This window comes from Rhinolophus sinicus, chromosome 15 (genome assembly GCF_057876585.1).
Source record: "Rhinolophus sinicus isolate RSI-liver-muscle chromosome 15, RSI-T2T, whole genome shotgun sequence".
Taxonomy (NCBI): Eukaryota; Metazoa; Chordata; class Mammalia; order Chiroptera; family Rhinolophidae; genus Rhinolophus; species Rhinolophus sinicus.
Genome location: NC_142515.1, coordinates 129,952,450 through 129,965,624, shown reverse-complemented (window position 1 = coordinate 129,965,624; position 13,175 = coordinate 129,952,450). Strand labels below are relative to the sequence as shown.

Genomic DNA, 13,175 nt, shown 5'->3' with positions numbered 1-13,175 from the left:
ATCCCAGCAGATTTTATCACCAATCTTCAATGCCAATTAAAGGGGTGGGGGAGCTTTTTGGTATACTCACCAAAGGTAAGAAACGTCAAGTTCTGATCTACGTGTTATTTACAGATACAACTAGAAATGAAAACACTCAGTGAATACAGACTCCCTGGGAGCAGGATATTAAAATGAAATGCATTCTGACTCCATGCAGACAGAGCACACCAGGGCCAACAACCATGGAGGGGGAGGGGGCACACAGTGACACATCCTAAACCACAAGGCCGGACTGGCCATCTCCAAAGAGCTGCCATTGTTCTGGGGACAAACAACAAAGACTCTCTGAGATCACGGTCAGATGGTTTTATGAAACCCAGCTTCAGAACTCCTATTTCCAAACATACACTTCTCTTCAGTTCCCCTGCCTAAGAGAACGGCGGAGGCTGAAGCGTCATGCTGGGTCCACAATCCCAGCTCTTCTCTCACAGTCACCCTTCTCCCAACTCACACAAGTCCGAGTCTCACCCAACCCAAATCTTGCTGTGGGAGACCTAAGAAAGACATGGTTCAAATTACTGACGCCAGTGGAACCACCTGACCCAGGTCCCATAAATCCAGACAGGGCTTTGTGCTTTTCCCGATATTAAATCTATTTCTATTCAAGGTAGCTAGGCATTAGAAAAAAGGTATTTTGACAGGTGTTGAGATGTTGTTAATTCACATTTTTCATACAGTGAAGGGGCAGAAGTGATGACAATTTTAATTTAACCACCTCATTGCTTCCACCCCATGAAAATTGTCAAATAGATCACTCCTGAGCGAGAGCCCAGTGAGAGCAGAGCACAGAGGCCATGGGTGGAGATGACAACGTCAGTGGTGCTTTGTTTCACCTGGGAGGGAAATGCAGTTGTGGGTCACACTCAAACGCACCGTCGCTAACAGAATTTCGGAACGAGGAGGGAGCCATGGGATGCCTCTAAATACATGGATTTGATTTGAAAAATGATCTCATACTTTTTCCTGACAGAAAACAAATCTGATTTTGCTGATCTGACAGGACTAGCCTAGCCAATTAGCTTATATGCATTTTCGACAAACTAAATGAGTTATATACTGAAAATATATTCAGAGCACATGACAAAATAATTTTATTTTTAAAAAATAGATAAATCTTGTGTTCTATGGGCCCGAATTGGACTGGACATGGAAACAGGGTTGGGTCGTTTCTAAAAGGGCCCCCCATACGTGTGGGCTTCCTGCGGGAGGAAAGGGCAGCCTTGGAGGAAGGAGCTGGTCACCAAGAGGTGTGTGTGGCGGTGGAAGGGTCTTTATGAGCAGATGGCTGAAGAAGGGGCAGCAGGCGGAACCGAGGTTCTGGTATCTTTGAAAAACCCATGAAGTAAAGAATCAATCACCAGCCAAAGTCACACACAGAGGACATCGAGACCAGAGGGCACCTGCCCCATCCTCTCCCACGCTCCCCACCAGCTCCCACGGAGCCAGAGGCAGCCAGCTGGATGGGGAGAGAGAAAGAGAAACAGAGTGAGGAAGCAGAGGAGAAGGGGATCACACCCCCCTCTAGATGGCTGGATTCCAGACCTAAAAACGGCTCGAGCTGGGAGATGGGAGACATTTGCAACTGATTGAGCACGCAGACTTAGGTGACCGACACAGGACTTGACATTTCCATAACGGAACTAACACTGTTCTTGGGACTGGAAGTACCGGAGGAGTTTAATTATCTGACTGAATAGAAGAGCTATGTTATATGGTCCCACGCAAGGCTTTCCCCGTGGCGTCTCATCAGAGGGCTGGGAAGTCCTCAGACGGCATTTTTATAGGTAGCAAGGGAAGGAATAAAAGTGCCATCTGTGCTCACCTATGGAGTCCAGCTCATTCAACACACCAGTGACATCAGGAACTAAGCCACTTTTTAAATGTCCCCTTGCCTGAGGGCTCCTCTGGTATCCTGGCCAATGGACAATGCCCAGCAGAGTCCCACGTCTGCCTATGTCGATTTGAAAAGGTACGAGAGGACACACGGTTCAGAAAATGATCTCAGGGAGCATGTATGTGTGCAGCCTGCACGGTCTGAGCTGGGGCCCCTGTGAAGGACGCGTGACAGTTCATCCCACTGGATGCACTGGGCCACTGAAAAGCAGCACAGGACCCCCTCACGGTGACTATCCAGGCAACGCTGGGCCACCTGACAAAGTATGGGGGCGAGAGAGGGGATAAGATGATGCCCTCACATGTTTCTAATTCCATTTGCGATACGTCACTGAACGGCAGCCAGGTGAGAAAGGACTTAGGGAAGCGCATCAACTGACAAATAAACACTCAATTACAGATTTTTTTCATGTGACTTGAAAGAAGAACTTGGAGCAATCACTGGACTTTTACAACGTATCAAGACACTGGCGAACGCTATGAAAGCCACGTTCAGCGGGCAGGAACATGTACAAAGGGACCCCGGTAAGCTGTACTGTAATCATTCAAGTCTTACCATTAGAAGATTGAGAACGCACTAGATAACACAGAAGGGAACAAAACCTGAAAACAAATCATTTGATTCCACTTGCAAAAGCTCCAATGAAGTAACAGAAATCATACAAATTTGTTGTCTTCCTCTTGCAGGAAGGGGGAGAAAATAATCGAGGGGATGTGAAGACATTTCAACATTGTAATGATCAATCCCAGCCCCAAATGTACCTCAAGTCGTTGCACGTGCCACATGGGGGATCCCACGATGACTGCCACCAGCCAGACCACACCTGTAAAGTGGTAACATCATCGGAATATGACTGAGCTCAGCAAATACATCCCGCTTAATTCTCTAACCATAAGGCTGCTTATATGCAGTGCACCCAGCCCCCGACCCTGGGGCAGTATAGTCTCTGCGTGTGTTCTCATCTCCACCCTCTCACTGCCCTCAAAATTGCTGCTGAAATGTCTTCCCAAAACATGTTCTAAACATTTAAAACTCTTTAATAATGTTCCATTGCCTAGAAGATAAAACCCAACTCCCTACCATGGTCCCTGAGGCTCTCTACAAGCTCACTTGCTCTCTCTCCCATCTTATATTTCAGTTTAAGTTCTTCACACCAAGTCCTCTGCTGAGGACCTTACAGAGTTGGTTTCAGTGCCCACATCCCAGAATGCTTTGTGCAGCCCGTGCCTCCAGGCTGACACCCCTCATTGGCACCCTATCCCCAGGGTCCACTTGTGGCCTCCTTTTCCAGGATTTGACACAGAAGTCACCGTCTCTAGGAGAGCTTTGAAAGCTTTCCAGATAAAACTGACCACCTGAATTTTCCCAGGAAAATTCCTGGCCCTCAGTAGGTGCTTGATCAGCAAAAGTGGATGAGTAATTTGAACGTGATGTAGATTGCCCTCTGAAATTTCTTCTTAAAATTGAAAGTACATTTGTCTCAACCATCATAATATAGGCATTAATTTTCACTTACAAAACAAATACAACATCAGAAACCAGAGAGCGTGTTGAGTGAATTGCTCTAACGATGGGTCCTTAGCAAGGAACAAAAGAGAATTCTAACAGCCTAGGACGAGGCCAGAACCAAGAGCCCCAACACTGATTTTGAGGGGAAAAAATCCCAGCTCAAACTCGACTTGTTCTTTCTGTACTGAGTGGAACCATTAAGAAAACAGTGTATTGCCTTCGGTTTCAAGGAACTGAGATTCACTTAAGCCGTAATTGGGGTTTATTATAAAGAAATACATGACTGGCACTGCCTATTGAAAGGCTTTATGACTCAGTGATCCAAGATAATTCTGAGGCTCACAAACGTCTCTCTCTCCATTGCCATGGATATCTACTCTAGTCCAATCATTATCTTACTGTGTTCTCTTCTGTTCAATCATTTGTCCAGTCTTTAGCAGAAGTTCTGGAGGAGCTGAGCCGAATTGGCTTCGCTCATTGCCAGTCCTGTGGGTCCACTGCCTGTTCAAGGATAAAAGTGCTACCATTGGGTGAACATTACTGCTGGGACCGGTGACCACCTCTGGGCAAGAAAGGCTAGCGGGTCTTGCTGGCTGGGGACCAGGGGCAGGCAGTCTCTGCTGGAAGGAGGTTCGCAGTGTGACAGCTTCAGGGAGACATTAGACGACCATGCACAGAGCCCCATGAAGATGTCTACTTGATTTAAAAACCTGCCTGTCTCCTATGACTTTTTGGAGTACGTACTGCCTTGATTGTCTATTCTCAGCTTTGCTTTCAGATCTGGAGACTCCCTCTGCTTCTCTTTCTTTTCTTTTTTTTTAAATTCCCTTCCTTCATGTATTCCTTTCCTCACCCTCCTTCCATAATCACCTGCTGTTTTCAGCTTTCACCTGATGGTGGAAGGTCAATTATTAAAAGCCAAGAGGTCTTTGAATTCTTTACAGGAAGGATGTGACATAAATTTGAAACTAACTAAAACTGACCATGTCCTCCCAGTTAGTTTATCTATGCATTTCAAGCTATTTTAAATGAGTTTGGCATTGCAAAGATTTGGGGAGTTTGTTCTGTCATTCTACAATCCCATGCTGGCTAAATTCTTACAGCAGAAAGAAATGTTTCCTCAGTGCTCTCAAGTGAGATGTTAGTAAAAATTGTTCTCTTTGACTATTGCATTAGTTGCTTCCTATACCGCTGATTATTTGGCTGCAATACATTCAAACCACGGTGGGGCACATTAAAGTTTTTAAATGGCTCGATTATAAATATCAAATAGAGAAACTGTTCCGTTTTGCTGTGCCGGGCCCTAAGACACTGCTTCAAGTTTACCACTTATCACAAGGTACTTGCTCCTCAGGACCGATTCCAGCAGCGGAGGATTCAGGAATGCCGGAAGCTGAATTGTGAAGAGGATGGGACGTGCCTCTGTCAGGCATCTCATCTCGGCACCAGTATGCTCGCAGGCCCTGTGGCCTCCTGCCATCGTGGACTCGCCCCCAAGGGCCACCTCCATTCTCCATTTTTCTAAGAACACCTTTCCTGTGGGTCCCCTAACAAGGGTATCTTGGATTAAAGGTCTCTTACCTAATAAATGTCACTGTGGTGATGCCACCGATGGGCTACCTTAGATCAGCTGAAATTCATGCTTAAAAGCTTAAGACTTAAACTGAAGAAGTCTGAAATGAGAGATCTTCAGTGCTAGAGTAGGCCTAAAGGAGAGATGGGCTGAGGGTGGGGGGGGAAATGGGCGAAGGACTGAACCCTTTAAATCACACCCCAGCACCCACTATACCAGAAGCTACTCCCCCAGTGTATAAATGTGCTTCACTTGGCACGAGTTCTCTCTGCTCTGCCCTGAAGAACGGCATGCCCCCTCCCGCGGGCACATCCTTACCCAGCACCGTGAAAGCCCTCCGGGTGGTATACTGCCACTTCATTTTGAAAGGATGCACGAGTCCCTGGTGCCTTTCCACAGCGATGCAGGTCATAGTGAGAATTTCGGTCACAATGGCAGTAGACTGGACAAATGGCACCATCTTGCAAATGAAGGGACCTGCAGTGAGGAAACAGGACAACTTAAGCATCCAAAAGAATAAGAATTTCTTTCTGTCTCTTTATAATTATTGCAGTTAATTCTGAGTTCAAAAGTTTTATGTCTTTAATTATATTTAGACACAAAATAATTGAGAAAAGTTGCACTGGCTGATATTTTCTCTCCGAGTGGATTCTGAGTTCCTGAATTACATATAATTATGTATAATAGGGCACTGAGGGGACAAGTCAGCATCTGACCATTGATAATAGGCAGAAAACGAAATCAATGCGACCCTTGATTGAGAAAAAGCAAAGCCAGAGTGAACAGGTCTCCTGGGATCTAAACTACCAGGGTAACCTTTTAATTCTTCCTTTCTCCTTCATTCCCTGTCAAATGATAACAAAGGAGCCATTCTCACATTTCTTCTTTTATCTTTTATTCTCCTTGGACTTCCTGTCCAAGACTTGACGTCTGGATTACACCATTCCACTCTGAACCGATTTTAGGTTCTTCAATGCAGAGGTGTCCAGCTGGTGGCCCCTGGGCAAGATGTGGTCTGCAAACATGCCTCGTGTGGGCGACGTCATATTTCTTTATCTGGACATCACTGCCAGTATTTTACAATGTTTATACTCTCTGACTTGCGCCTTCACCATCTGTATGAACATTTGTGAGCTCTGTTATGACATGTCTGCTCTACAATCCAACCTCCTCACTGCTACCGAATTACTTGATCTGAACTATCAGAGAATCATTAGCTCAGGGAATATAAAAAGTTGGCAGAGGCCTCAGAGGTCATATAGTCCAAGCTGTCACCAAAATGGAAATCCTCCCTTCACCTCTCTAACAATTGCTCCACCAATCTCTGTGGAGGAGGCTCCCTTCCGGCATGCTCCCACCTCGGGCCTTTGCGTGGCTTTTCCTTCTGCTTGGAATGTTCTTCCCCAAGTAACCCCCTCCCCTCCTTCACTGAAGTCTCTTGCAGACGTCACTTCTCAACAAGGCCAACTTACAAAGTGTCCCCACGCCTACAAGAATATAAATATTCCAAGAGCAAGGATTTTTGTTGTCTTCCTAAGGTACCCCACGCATTTGCAGTGGCACACAGAAGGCTCTCAATAGTCATTTAATTGAAGGGAATGAGTGACTAGGAGGCTCTTAACCTCTAAAAGTGCCTCCATGCAACTCTGAGAGGCTGTCACTGGAAACAGTGCTTTTCAACACTTCCACCCACTTCCTCTAGCTTTCCTTTAGTTTCCAACCACCTTTTCCAAACAGCAGCTCTTCATGTACCTGAAAGCAGCTTTCATGTCCCTCACTGCTAAGTCTTTTCCAGTTGCCCCAGCGGCCTCTCACTGGACACGGTGCAGTGCGAACCCATCACACTCAGGATGTGGTCTGGCGGACGCAGGCATTAGAGGATTGTGTTGTCTGCTGGGGTCTGAACACCCTCTTCTGTGACTGTAACTTACATCAGTATGTTGTGGTAGACATTTCAAATGCTTGATACCATTGAACTTGAAATCAACTTGAAATGAACTGGGTCCATTTAATGGAAAAATTATGTGACTAAGGGAAAAAAACGTACCGAGGTATCACTCTCGACAGTCCCTTTCCGATCCTTCTTGGAAGCTCCAAATGGCAACTCAAGAGCCAGTCACACCCACTGCCATGCTCTGTTCTAGTTCCCCCAAACCCAATCCCATTCAGAGTCAAGGCCCCTTCTAGGCCAGCGAGATAGTTCAGATACTAAGTGTAGGGTTTTGCTTTCAATACTAATATACAGATGGTGCCCAAAAAAGTATACACATTTTAAGAAATACTTAAATATATACTCAGTATATACCAATAACAAAAGATGAATACAAGTCATGTTTGACTTCTGCAATTACAAGAGGTGCTCAAAGTGGTTCCCATCAGCATCCAGACACTTCTGATTATGGTGAACTACTGCTTCAGCAACGTTGACCAAAGTGTCCACTTGTAGACATTTTTTTGGCACCCCCGGTATTTCACTGTTTGAATATTGATCATACTGTGAATGAATTAGCTTACCTCAGGATGTGATACTTGAATAAATAAATACGAGAATAAATTATTCATCTGGGTAGTTCTCCTTTTCCTTGAAAATTTGATCAGAATTTCTTCTGTTCTTTCAACCAAATTTTTTATATATTTTTCAAAAAAAGTTGCACAGGCTAAGGTTAAAGGAACACCAGAAGAAACTTTCCATGAAATGGACATGGATCCATTATCAACACATTTTAGGCATAACTATCCAAACACATAAGAATGATTATTATTTGCTCAGTGGAGCATTATCCTTCCTTATATATTGACCGTGTGTATGATGATAGTATGGGAGATTGGTTACCTGATTCCCCGATATCAGGGCACACCCTGATCCTGATTCATCTGATCTACTGCTTAGCCCCTTCGAACCTCAATTTCCTCATTTGTGAAGAGGAATTACCAGTGCCCACCTGTCACGTGAGCACGTCACACAAGGACATAGCACCCACTACGGCATGTGTTCTTTACACATGGCAGCTCTTTTATCATCGGACAGACTGACTAAAAGAACTGAGGGGAATTTGGTACATTTGAAGCTAACCGATTGTTTGTGGTTAAATTGCCTATTAAAGGACATCTAGTTCTATGGCCTGGGTTCCCTGATAAAGATACTGCCGCTCAGAGAGGTTAAGTGATTTGCTCACGTGCACACAGCTGTGTAGTGACGGAATGAGGCCTTGAGCCCAGCTCATCTGACTCTGTCCACTACCTCAGCCTCACTTATCTGGATAGACCCATGCCGTGTGACCGTTTTCTTGTCTACATGCTCATGAACCATCTGTTCAATAATCCATTTGAGAATAGTCACTTGGGAATGTTGCACCAAGCCGTAATTCTATAATCGGTCACCTCAGCCTTTGTCTGAATCCAGGCAGCATTTGCCCAGCTCATCGCTTCTGACATTTCTCCAACCAACTTTCTAAGAAATCCCTAAGGGTTTCCTTGATCACATTCTCCAAGTTTTGTCAATATTATGGCACGTAATTTATCTGGGCTGAGGATCTGAGTTCTTTTAAAAATTGATAGCTGTTCTTTTGCTCTCTACTCACTTATCATGGATCTTTGTTTTTATTCTAATTATCTTGTGCTTTTAATTATGGCGATCACTTTTCAAGGTCTGGAAAACTGAAGCAAAACAGGCATTGAAGAGTTTGGGTTTTTTCTCTGCCCTTTATTAAATTTCTCTCTCCGACCCTCCTTTTTCAACTCCTTGTTCTGAGGATCTCTCAGATAACTCTCCTTCCACACTGTAGCCAGCCCAGTGTGCGCTGTACAGATCCAAGCTCTTTTGCAAGAACGTGCCCTTTGTGACATTTCTTCCCATGAGTGACAATTCAAAACTGAGCTAAACCTAGAATTCCCTGTATAAGGCATTTTGTTTTCTTGGGATGTCCTTCCCTTTTGCTCTGTGTGCTTATCTGGTTTTAACGTCAGAGTTGTGTTTCTCAGAGTCTGCCTGGAATGGTCACTTCTCATTTTGATTGTCCATCATCCACCTGCATTTCCTACGAGCAACACAATTTCCTCTGGTGCGAAAACTGTCCCCCATGTGGGCAGGTGAGGTTAGAGCCCTGATAGAGAAGACAAGGCAGGGCCAGGACCAGGCCTTCCGGTGTTGGAAAGGTGCAGTGAACATGGAAGGGAGGCTGGAGGTGGTGCGGCCCCAGCTCACTAGATTGTGAGTGTTGACAGACCACAGCACAGTTACTGCCGCTGACCTCTGAGCACCCTTGGTGCCTGCCTGCCTGTTCCTCCAGCTTCACACTGATACTGCCAGCCACCAACATCCTTTCAGTACATTCCCTTCTCTTAGGCTACTCAGTCATCAATGTTGCTTGTAACCAAGGAAACGTACTTGACATACTTCTCTTTCATTACCTTTTCTTTGGAAGGTGGATTTCCTAAAATGCAGGGTACACTGATCAATGTCCCTTCTGTGTGTGCTGTGAACTCTAAAATGACTCAATCCTAATCCTGCTCTACAGTCTGGCTCCATCACTGCTCCCATTGCCACTGCGTCTGACTCCTGCATAGACAACTACAATAACTCTCCTTTGCCCACTGGACTCAAAACAAATGCTTTGGCTTAATATCATGGCTTCTCTTTCCAACCTTGACTTGTTTATACAGTTTTATTTTCCAGAATATGAACTTCTTGCTCTGGACACGAATGGTGTCCACTGTCATCACTACCCACCCGCCCTCATCACTTATCACACACAGTGCAGGTCTCAGAGATCCAAATAGAAACAAGACCTCATTATTCCTAAAAACGATGCTTGGAAATTGAAAACAATTTGCCAGTATTTGCTTTCACCCTAGTGTAACAGTGACTTTCAAAAGGATCCAAGTGAAAAGGTCAGAGTAAAAAGAACAGAGTATTCATATGTACAAAAGACTGAAAGCATTCTTTTATTAATTTAGAAAATGGTATAATGAGCTATAATTGCATAAAAGTATCTAATGATGATAACCACTCTGTGAAGAATTTGTTCCAAGGTTAGTAAAACAAACAAACAAAAAATGCGAAAGGACATTTGCAGTTTTATAAAGGAAAGGCTACTTTGTACATCCACTACTTGAAACAATGATTTAACATATTATCAAAGAATCTGGCACATAATTAAATTACCTTAACTTCCCGTACAAAAAAACCCAAGTCATATTCAAACAGCTGATACACCCTGTCCCAAATTAGTCTGGAAGTTTCTAGCTTTGTCCAACATGTTTCTTCAGCAGCTGCTAATGACCAAATTTACCAACTCCTGAATCCTACCTCATTCCCCTCAATCACATCCTATAATAGGAGAGTGGGGAACAATTAGTCAAACTCAGAATTGTTAGACCAGCTGTGGCTGAGAACACAGGCTCAGAGCCATGGACCTCCCCAGCAGGAAGGCCCCCCAGAGAGGATCCCCGCTGCCTGCAGGCTTTCCACCAGTGTCCCCCAGAGCCCCGTGTTTCTGCAGGGTTGCTCTAGGAGCTGCCCCGGAGAGAGAGGGGCAAGCCAGCCACAGCAGGAAGGAGACGGGATGCCGAGCCCCAACTCTCCTGCAGCTGGAGCCGCTCCACCCATATCTAGCTTCATTTGTTGGGGTTCTAGCATGTAAGACATCGAATTTTAAAGAAGTTATACCCTAAAGTGGACTTACACAAGCCACACTGGAACACCTGCCAATTTTAACTGTAGAGACTGAGGAAGAGAACCATAGCTGCTAAACACTTAACAAGCGATATGAGGCCCTTGTCTCCTAGAATCTCAGCCCTCCTGATAATTAGGCCTATTTAGCGCAGTCACTCTAATAATCATCCTATGATTTGTGAACTTTCTGCTAACGCTGCATTTGTGTAGCAGGAAAGAACTGAGCCCAGGAGGAGCCTGGCTGGAACAACAGAGAGGCTGGGAGGAGGTGGAAATGGCTGAGTTCCTGCAGAGCGGAGGGTCGGAGGAAGGTTCTAGAGCGGCCAGGTGCCAAGAGGAAGACTCAGTAGAGAGATTGCAGTAGAAAACGGACAGCAAGGAAGATGAGCCATTTTTCTCCAGAATTCCTGCTGGACTCAGGGGAGAAGAATTTTTTGTGGCTCTCCTATTAGCCAGTTGGTAGAATTCCTGGACTGATCCTTCTGTGTTTATATCTTTGTTTATATATTCTTCTACTTTATAAATTCTCTTTGTCTACTTGCTCCACATTATGGAGATTCTCGTCTTTGCTTTCCAGCTCTTGTAATTTATAAGTTCAGCAATCATATTTTCACTTTTAAGACGTTTTCCTTATTGTGAAAATGTTTCTTTTCTGTGAAGCTTTCTCTTGACCTATGAAGTCAGTGTCTTCTTAAATCCAGACATCTCCCATTTGACATCGGTAACTCATTCATGAAAATGAGACATTCTGTGTGAAAATGTGCGCTGATAGCCTATTTCCCATTATTTAAAGTGCCAAATTAAACTCCCATCAGAATTCCTTAAGTGTAACTAAAATACAGTAAGACCACCACTTAGTATGTAAAAGGCTTTAAAACATTGCTCCCTATTGCAAAGCAATTAGATCAATTGTTACAAATTGCTTGTATGCACACTGCTCTGGATGCTGTGTTTTCATGGTGGGTCATGAATTTTTTTTTCAACATGACATAGCAACTGGCACACAGAAATTAATAAATATGTTAGAAAACGCAGGTAAAACCTGCAACAAAAACAAGGCAATTACCTGGGATGAGCTGCTATCATTAAGAAAGCAGCAGACTGGAACCTTGTAGAAAGTTGAAAGGCAAGGAGAGCTGAAGTGCAATCACCGTCACTGGTTGTAGAAAGTGGTATCATGGGTGAGTTGGGTTACAAAAGGGCCATTTCAGGCAAACTGTGAAACTGAGAAACTAGCTGAGATTCTTTACCACTTTCACTACGGGGTAGGGACTCCTGAGTGTATCTTCAGTGTAGGTGGCTGACACTTAAAGATGAAAAACTGTAGAACACTTACCATTTATGTTTATCGAATTCTTTGCATGGTGCTATGAGAAATATCAGCAACAGTACCTCCACTGGGTTCAAGATTAAGATTCACCATGGTCTCTGTGCAGCCCACAAGTGATTTCACCAAGTGACCTAGTGGGTTCATGGAACGCTTTCCAGATTATCACTGTGATCGGCTTTTCTCAGACTGTTATTCTGAACAACCTCAATACTTCTGAATTTCTCAGCGTGACGTTTTAAATCTTCACCACCTTTTTCACTGATCCGTTCTCAGAGTCAGTCTTCTTTGCAAGAGCAGCAGTCGCAAAGAATGAGTGGACAGATGTGACGCTTTCTCTGCATCAGCGCCGTTGAGCACACACAGGCCAGCTTTTCAAAACACCTACTTGTGATTTGGATGTTGTATCAACTGCATTTAGAATATCGTTTGTTTAGAATGTTTTATTAAGTTTGGAGACATACATTTTTCTTATGTAAACATCAACTAAAAAATTGATTTGTTGGGTGATAGACTTATTGCAGAAGTTTGAGACTTAAGAACCAATTGGAATTCCAGTGGGAAAATATCAGAAGACATTCTTCAGGATATTCTGTAAATATGAAAATACTTCTCAGAGTTTATTTCTAAATTAATTTATAAATAATCCATGTCTTACAGGTTTCATTTATCAGTTTGTCTTTTTCCCTTTTGTTCTGCAAACTTTCTTCAACTGTCTGACAATCCTTGGTTGTCTTCACAGATGTGAGAATGGGGCAACATGGCAGACACCTGGCTTCAGTGTACAGGGGCTGGTGTGTCCCCAGGAGGACCTTGGAAAGAGTGGGCCTCCAGTGTGGGCCCTACAAAGTGCAGAATTTAGGATTTTCGCTGTGGAGCCAAAGCTCATACTAATTCTGTAGTTCTCCTCAGAGTGTGTCCTTCAGTCACTATTATAAGAAGAACCTTCTGGGTATACATTTGTGCAAGAAAACAAATTCACCTGAGTGAAATTACGTTGTTTTTTCCCTGGTCTTTTCTTCTACATTTCATTATTCCAATAGCTGCAGAAACTATTTTAGAAAAGTAATTGAATTGGATTTTTACTCTAATGGCAATAATTAGACTTTCAAAAAATAGAATAAAACGAGCCCAGGTTAAACATTAGGGTAAGAAA

The 13,175-nt window shown here is 43.9% G+C and overlaps 1 protein-coding gene across 1 annotated transcript in view; it reads right to left on the bottom strand.

Moving 5' to 3' along the window:
* The window catches only part of QRFPR (pyroglutamylated RFamide peptide receptor), a 36,694-nt gene that overhangs the window by 5,782 nt on the left and 17,737 nt on the right, over window positions 1-13,175 (bottom strand). Inside the window, exons 2-3 of the mRNA XM_019741427.3 lie at window positions 5,337-5,495; window positions 2,698-2,759 (exon numbers count right to left, since the gene is read on the bottom strand). Of these exons, the coding sequence (XP_019596986.2) occupies window positions 2,698-2,759; window positions 5,337-5,495 (221 nt within the window). The remainder of the gene's footprint in view (window positions 1-2,697; window positions 2,760-5,336; window positions 5,496-13,175) is intronic.